Source organism: Podarcis bocagei, assembly GCF_964188305.1.
Source record: "Podarcis bocagei genome assembly, chromosome: 7".
Taxonomy (NCBI): Eukaryota; Metazoa; Chordata; class Lepidosauria; order Squamata; family Lacertidae; genus Podarcis; species Podarcis bocagei.
The window spans coordinates 40816036-40824259 of NC_138132.1; the positions used below are offsets into that span (position 1 = coordinate 40816036).

Consider the following 8224-nt stretch of genomic DNA (forward strand, 5'->3'; position numbering starts at 1 on the left):
CCCCATGCCACATCACAACTCTGGTCTACTTGAAGAAATAACAAAGACGAGTGCCTCTGAGCATATGGAAAGTGTGCCCTGTGTCAGGGAGAATCACTGCCAGCCCACACACCTCTGGAATAAGCAGACAAGCACCTTTCCCCGCTCCCTCTCCTGTGAGAAATTGCAGACTCAGTTTGTGCAAGGAGGGGAGGTGAGCCAAGGGTTGTGGGAAATATTTGGAGGCACGAATGATTTTTTTCTTCTATTCTTCCTGCCTCTGAAGTGTGAGATGCACCACTTCATACTTGGCAGGCCCTGCTCCCATCAGAAAAGGATTTTGCTTGGAGCCGAACAAAAGCGGCTACACCAAATGTGGCAGACAATTCAAGCCAGTCTCCATTTCCCCATGGGAAATCTCAAGGACATGGGGTGCTTGCTAGCAGTGGCCCAAAGGTGAGGCTACCATAGATGCGGCTCCCACCTTTACCCTGTCAGCTACATTCCAGCCAGGCCGAAAATCACCCCCCCTCCCCCCAGGTGGTTTCTTATCCCAGCTCAGGGAAGTGGTCCAGCCAGGCAAAGACCCTCAAACAGAGTGTGGCCGAGGGTCAGGGAGTCAATACTGGGGCTTTGGGGGGGGGTGTCTCTGAAAACCTCTGCAGAATAGCTTGCCAACATCTCATCCATCAAGCAGCAGAGGGCAAGGCGGAGACACTTTGTTGAGGTTACTATTTTTAATTATTTATTAAAATTGTTTACTGAATTAATCCACAGACTTTAGGGCGTTCACAACATAAAAATGCAACATAAAAGCACAAAATATGGCAGAACAAACTGGTAGAATACACAGAGTTAGCAAATATGACTGTGAAGAGAAGAAACCAAGACGAGACACAGGTAAGAGACGAGTGGAAAAACTCTGGAGAATATTTAAAGAGATATAACACTCAAATTAACTTACAAGTAGGAATAATTGTATGAGCAGCAGTTAACAACAATGAGGGAAACATATGGGAACAAATGGGGAACAAATGGAATAAAAGGATATGCAGCAAAATAAAGTTTAAATAGAATGCCACAGAGTGATGGACTGGGAAGTCCTAAGAGAAGTGACCTATAATGGAAAGTGTACGATGTATATACAAAAAAACTGGGAAATATACAAATACATATTTTTTTAAAAAAAAGCACAAAATACATGAAAAGAACAAAAAAAGTAACAAACCAATAACACATAGCTAACATAATTAATAATGTTACTAATTAAGGCCTATAAACTCTCTTTTTTGAATGCAAAACACTGCAAATTTTGAATAAAACCTTTTTATTTCAAAATACAGTGGTACCTTGGGATGCGAACGAGATCCATTCAGGAGCCCCGTTCGCATCCCGAAGTGAACATAACCTGTGTCTGCGGGTCACGTTTCAGCGCTTCTGTGCATGCGCGTGCGGCGAAACCCGGAAGTAATGCACTCTGTTACTTCCGGGTTGCCGCAGAGCACAACCCGAAAATGCCTAACCTGAAGCTTATTCATCCCGAGGTATGACTGTAAAGCTAAAACAAGTATCCTAGATGTGACACTTTTGAGTCGCAATGGGTTCTATTCCACCCCAAGGGCCACATACCCACATGGGAAACTTCTTGGGGCTGAGAGCTTTCAGAGGAGGAACTGGGACTGGAATACCCACCCTTATTTATTTGGCCTGCCAGGACACCCTCTCACACCCTCCCCCCAAAAGACTCCTCACCTTCAGCCTCTTGAGATTCCTTGAGATCTGCCCCATGAGGTCCATGATGGTCTGCATGCTTGGCCACTCCACCTCTGTTGAGACAGGGAATCCTCTCTATAAAAAGAGTCGGCCTTTGAAGTGCCACCAGGCTTTTTGCAGACAGGGAGCTGCTGCCCAGGGCGTTTCCTAGTCTTGCCTCTTTCAGTGCCCATGAGCTCCATGGGTGGTAGAGATGGCCCAAGCCAACTCTCTTCGCCGTGAGCGAAACAACCCCAATGAGTGAGGCGCTGATGCCCACCTTGGCCCTGTTTTCCGAGTCTAAATACCCATTGCAGAGCTGCTTAAACTCTACCGCAGGAAGGGAACCTCAGGGAGGTCAACCACCACCCAACCACCCCTCCCATCAACCAGGCACCCTTTCCCAGGCAAGGGGGCAGCAAGGAACCGTGGTGTTATGGCCTCCCTTCTTACTTTGGCCACGGGGTGGACAAGGAGGGTCTTGAGAGGAACAGCAGGGCTTAAGGGGGAGCTCTCCTTCCCAAGCAATTTACCGTATTTTTTGCACCACAACACTCACTTTTTTCCTCCTAGAAAGTAAGGGGAAATGTCTGTGCGTGTTATGGAGGAAATGCCTACGGGTGGCATGCCTACGGATTTTCCTCCTCTTAAAAACTACGTTCGTGTTATGGTCGGGTGCCTGTTATAGAGTGAAAAATACAGTAAGCCGCAGCCACTGCCCCTTTGGCTTCAGGAACACGACCAGGTCTTTGAGAAGCAGGACGTGAAGGCCTAAGACACACACACACACACACACACACAGAGAGAGAGAGAGAGAGAGAGAGAGGGGGGGGGGTTGTTGCTCACCTGCTCCACTTACCCCGAGGAGAATATCAGGGTGTCAGGCTGCAGAATCAGACCAAAGGTCCCACAGGTCAGAGGGACAAAGTATGCACGACCAAATCAGGCCCTTGCACCCATGTAGCCCATGTGCGTTTCAACTGCTAAGGCTCTACCTATTTTAGGGATCATGTTCTAAAACTGCTTGGTTCTTTTAATTTTTTTGAAAGATGCCTGAGGTCCCTTTGCTTGGTCTGTCTAGTTCAGCCTTGTCTCCTCTGGTCGGCAGCAGTGGCTCTCCAGCACTTTTAGACTCAAGAGACCCACAGCCCACAATGAGAGGTCACTTGAAAGAAGGGCAAAAGGCGGAGGGGAGGCCTTACCTGGAATTCCACGGCCAGCGGGTGGCTGCTGTTCTGCAGAGACCTGGCATCCAGCCAATTCTGGTAGGTGCCTAGTTGATGTTGGTTCTCCGCCTGCCTCAGCCCGCTCTTCATGCTCTGGAGGATTTCCTCGCACTGGTTGTGCGTCAGGCAAAGGCGCTGGTGCTCCCAGGTCAACCCTGAGTAAAGGAGGCACAGAGAGAGAGAGGGTGAGAGAGACAGCGGGACTGACAGGCTGCTGGCAAAGTTGGCTTTGTTTTATTAGTTTGAGACTCACAAGGTGATCACAGAACAACTAGGAACAAAGCAAACAAGTCTGAAAGGCAGATGAGCAGCAGCAGCCCATTTTTCTCCCAAAAATGCTATTTTTATTCCAAACAATCCCAATAGTTAATGACACACAATGCCTAAAAGACTGGTGAAAAGTCAGGTCTGTGCTAAAAGTCTCTGCTGTCTGGGGTTGATGGGAGGTGGGGAACAAATTCAAGATGCTGGAAATGCACCCAAGGAAGGGAGCACCCAAGGGTGCAGGTGTGAGTGCTACTGAAGGAAGGTGTGTATTTTAGGGCTGAGTGAAAAAGATCTCCCAGAATTCCCCATCCTATTTGTGGTTGGTGAAAATGGAGGTGGGGAGCATTCTCTTGAATATTTGGGATAGGGGAGATGGTAATTCTGCTGCAATTTGGATGGTGACAAAAAAGGAAACACAGGAAATTCTTGGGAAAACTCCCTGGGAAAATTGTTGGCTCATGTAACACCCAGCATGGGATTTAGAAAGCTCAAATAATCCAGGAGCATCTTTAAAACCTGGGCATGCCTCCGCTCTAGCCCGTGACTTTACCTTCTGTGCAACCAATACCACACTGTGGAACAAGAGGGTAGAAAACCGTTCTCTGGACCGACAAGTAAGCCAAATAAATTTCTCCAAAGGAGCAAGATAGTTCCCGTGTCAAAGGATCAAATGAAAACAGTTATTCAAAGAAGAGGTTTCCAAAGTCATTGGATCAGATGAAGACAGTTATTCAAAGGAGAAAGAGGTTTCTCTGAAGATGTCCACAAAGTCAACTAATCTGAAGGCTTTTCAACTGATCCAACAGACAGGGCTTCCAACTGACACAAGGATCATTTCAAACAATTCAAATGGCCTCCCTGGAAACAAAACATTCCACAGCCAGTTGTGAGGTCAGAGCCTGGCCAAGGACTGGACCCAGTGGGCTCTGGGCTCCAGGCATGCTCTCTCTGCCAGGCCCATGTCACCACTTGGCAACTTCAGGCGGCTGCCAAGTCCCTGACCCACCCCTGCATTTACCCCCAAGCAGGAGGCTTAGGCAGCTGTCTCGGCTCCCCTTAGAGTTCCCCCAAATTCTCCCCACTTTGCACCCCTTTGGAGAATTGAAGGAAATAAGGCAGGACATGACTCTGATCCAGTTTCTGGCACCTCCTAAAACTCACCTATTTGCCCAGGAGTTGGATGGCTAGTGGTCCATTGTTAGGTCATTGTGTTTTATCGGTTCCAGTGGTTTGAGTGTTATTTTAAATGTTAGTGTTTGTGGGCTTCATTGGATTATGGAACTGTTATAGTAAAATCCTTGGGCTCACTTGGATTGCCAAACAAAGAAACAAGCCAGGAATATAGGAGCAAAATAGCAGCTGGTAGGTCTGATTTTTATTCAGATGACTGTTGCAACAGGACTTCCACCCGCCACATGGAAGAAGCAGGAAGTATTTATAAAATTGAATTGTGTTGGTTTGGGGGATAGGCTGGGGGTGCAGTGTCCCGTTTAACTGGAACCCCCCCCACCTTAATAAAAATTCTAGTAACAGAACTACCTTCTCTCTCTGCCTGGATTCTCACCCACATTCTCCACATCTAGGCATCTTTTTAAAAACATGTTTGTGCACCAAGAGGTCTTTCTTGGTGTTTTACTGTTTTTTACATGAAAACTCCATCTTTTGTCTGAGGAACAAAGTACAATTCCTCTCCAAATTATCCTCACAATAACCCTGTGAGGTAGGCTAGGCTGAGAGTCTGAAACCTGGTCCAAGGTCACCCAGTGAGCTTTATAGCCAAGAGGGGATTTGAACCCTGCACACACGGGTCCTAGTCAGGTCTGGACACCCTGGTATATAATTTAACTGCCCTGTTTTGTCAGCTCCATTTCCCCCCTGTATTTCAAAGCCCATCTAGTCCAGCCTCATGTTCTCATGGTAGCACCCAGATGTCTCTTCTGGGAAGCCCACAAGCAGGACCAGAGCACAGCAACAGCAGCAGGGCTTCCCCCACTTGGAAGTCCCAGCAACTGGTATTTGGGGGCACTCCTCACTGCCTCTGATACTGGAAGTGGTAGGGGGCTGTTGTGGCTTTTAATGATGAAACAAACACACCCTTGCAGATGAATGACTTCCAGTGAAACTGGGTGAATTTAAATACCAAGCAGCCACTAGAGGGTGCAACGGACACACATTAGTTCCTGTTGCAACTGGGGGTGCAGTGGGGTAGTAGGGGCTATGATGATGATGATGATGATGGTGATGATGATGATGATGATGATGATGATGATAATAATAATAATAATAATAATAATAATAATAATAATAATAATAAAATTATTTATACCCCACTTCTGGCTGAGTTTTCTCAGCCACTCTGGGAGGCTCCCAATCGAGTGTTAAAAACAATACAGCGTTAAATATTAATGCTAGTTAACCTTAGTAATTTATTACATTGTGCCTTTATTTATTTATTTAGCATATTTTTACCCCACTCTTCAGCCAAAAAGGCTCCCAGGTTGACTTACATGAAATCAGAACAAGACATATAGTCATTTACATAGACACTGTATATGGAAAATAAAAGTATTTCTAATGTTAGTTGGTCCTGATTACTTAGTCTGATGAAAAAAAAAAGTCTTTGGACTAGGACCTGGCAGACCAAGACCCCCCCCCCTTCAGCCACGCTGCAGCTCCTTGATCCAGCCCTTGCATTGCATTGCATCCAACGCTAAGCATACACTTAAGACCCACTTAAATTATGATTATGTCCCTTTTTGTCAGTGGGTAGTCTGAGTAACAAGAGATGTGTACAACAAACTGTATTGTAGCCTGCACTACTTTGCAGGGCTGTTGTGAGGATTCAACAGGGAGGTGGCCACGGGGGGGGGGGGTGCATAGAGGCTCCTGCCCAGTCACAGTCCCATGGCCAGCCTTGTGTTGTTGCACATGTGGCAGTGGGAGGAAGGTGGGCGCCCTGCCTGAGAAAGCGTGACGTGCAAGGAGAGGCTATGGCCCTTGAGTAAGCACGGCGGCGGCAGCGCCTCAGGCAGGCGCCCACTCCTTCACTTGACCGGGGTGTGGGGTGGGCACTTCCTCTGCCACCCAGCCGGCCAACTCCCAGTAGCCCCAACATCCACCAAGGCCAATAGTTAGTGAAGAAGTGAGTTGTGAAGCTGAAGATAGCTTCTTGAAAGTTTTCTATGTGCATAAAGAAAAGGGGGGGGACTTTTATTGTGGTTTCCAAGAACTTCTGAATGAGTTTGGACACAAGCACCCATGTGAATAACCTGCTCTCTCCCTTTTGCTTTTGGGCCTTGCCTTTTTTGAAGCCTAGATGGGTTTTTGCCCTTCCACATTTCATAAGTTGCTGACAGCAGCAGCAGGGCAATTCTAACAACTCAGGCCTGAGGCAATATTCTGATTACCTTTTAGCATGCTGAGATCAGCAGGTTTCGTAGTCCAAATAAACTGGGTGTTCTTCTTAAACCAAGGCCCTTCTTTCATTTGTGCTCTGATGTTGAGAGCATCCAGAAATGGCTGTTTCTCCTACAGGTGAGATCACATGTTTAAACCTCTGCACATTTTGCAAGGAAAGGCAACATGATAGATCAGGCATGTCCAAAGTCCGTTTCGGGGGCCTAATCTGGCCCACTGGTCAGTTTAATCCGGCCCCTGTAGCAGTTTATTTCCTTGGGTAAAATCCTAAAAAAACCCTCAACAACTTTGGTCAGCCCTTCGGTCGGCCCTCACGACCCTTCACTTCATCAAATCTGGCCTTCTTTGAAAAAGGTTTGGACACCACTCTGTTAGATGTTTATAACATTATGTATGACAGAGTAAAAGTGCCGGATAAAAGTTTTTCTCCCTCATAATGCTGGAACTTGTGGACATTCAATGAAGCTGAAGGTTGGAAGATTCAGGACGAATAAAGTACTTTTTCATGCAGGGCATAGTTAAACTGTGGAACTGACTCTCACAGGAGGCAGTGATGGCCACCAACTTAAAGGTAAAGGTAAAGGTACCCCTGCCCATACGGGCCAGTCTTGTCAGACTCTAGGGTTGTGCGCTCATCTCACTCTATAGGCCGGGAGCCAGCGCTGTCCACAGACACTTCCGGGTCACGTGGCCAGCGTGACAAGCTGCATCTGGCACGCCAGCACAGCACACGGAACGCCATTTACCTTCCCGCTGGTAAGCAGTCCCTATTTATCTACTTGCACCCGGAGGTGCTTTCGAACTGCTAGGTTGGCAGGCGCTGGGACCGAACGACGGGAGCGCACCCCGCCGCGGGGATTCGAACCGCCGACCATGCGATCGGCAAGTCCTAGGCGCTGAGGTTTTACCCACAGCACCACCCGCGTCCCCGCTGGCCACCAACTTAGATCCCTTAAAAAGAGGATCAGACCTATTCACGGAGGAAAAGGCTATCAATGGTTACTAGTACCCACAATGGCTATGCTCTGCCTCCATGACTGGAATCAGTAACTCCTCTCATACCATTTACTGGAAACCACAGGAGGGGAAAGTGCTCGTGTGCTCAAGTCCTGCTTGAGGGTTTCCCACAGGCATGAGAACATGACGCTGGACTGGATGGGCCATTGGCTTGATCCAGCAGGCTGTTCTTCTGTAAAAGCTTATCTTGCAAATGCTGGGGTCAGCTGCCACCTCTGCTTTCACCCCCTCCCTCCCCCTCTGGGCATGATGGACACCTATGACAAAGGCTAAAAAGGCACCCCAACAGCATTTCATGTACAGAAGCCAATGAAGCACTCCATCCATTGCACCGAGGGCAATGGGCAAGCTTGGGAGCCACAGGGCAGGTTGTATGTCGTACACAACTCTGTTCCCCATCATCCTGCCCCCTCTCCCCTCTCCCCGCCCCGCGTCTGCTGCCTCACTCTGCCTATTGGTAGGGCCAGGCCTGTGAGAAAGCATTTCATCTTCTTGGTGGATTATCCTTTGTTGTCATGGACAGGGGCTGGGACTTTTTGTCACAGCATCCCCAGTGGCAAGATGAT

At 47.9% G+C, this 8224-nt stretch overlaps 1 protein-coding gene across 4 annotated transcripts in view; it reads right to left on the reverse strand.

Moving 5' to 3' along the window:
- LOC308591595 (uncharacterized protein) overlaps positions 1-3899 on the reverse strand; it is a 15286-nt gene extending 11387 nt beyond the window's left edge. Inside the window, exons 1-3 of one of the 4 annotated variants that reach the window (XM_081202362.1) lie at positions 3741-3799; positions 2934-3112; positions 1732-1805 (exon numbers count right to left, since the gene is read on the reverse strand). In XM_081202362.1, the coding sequence (XP_081058488.1) occupies positions 1732-1805; positions 2934-3112; positions 3741-3748 (261 nt within the window). In that variant the 5' untranslated portion in view covers positions 3749-3799. Of the gene's footprint in view, positions 1-1556; positions 1806-2184; positions 2264-2433; positions 2503-2933 lie in introns of those variants that run through there. The other 3 variants (XR_014010200.1, XR_014010199.1, XR_014010201.1) reach the window with 3 other exon arrangements.
- Positions 3900-8224: the final 4325 nt, after the last annotated feature.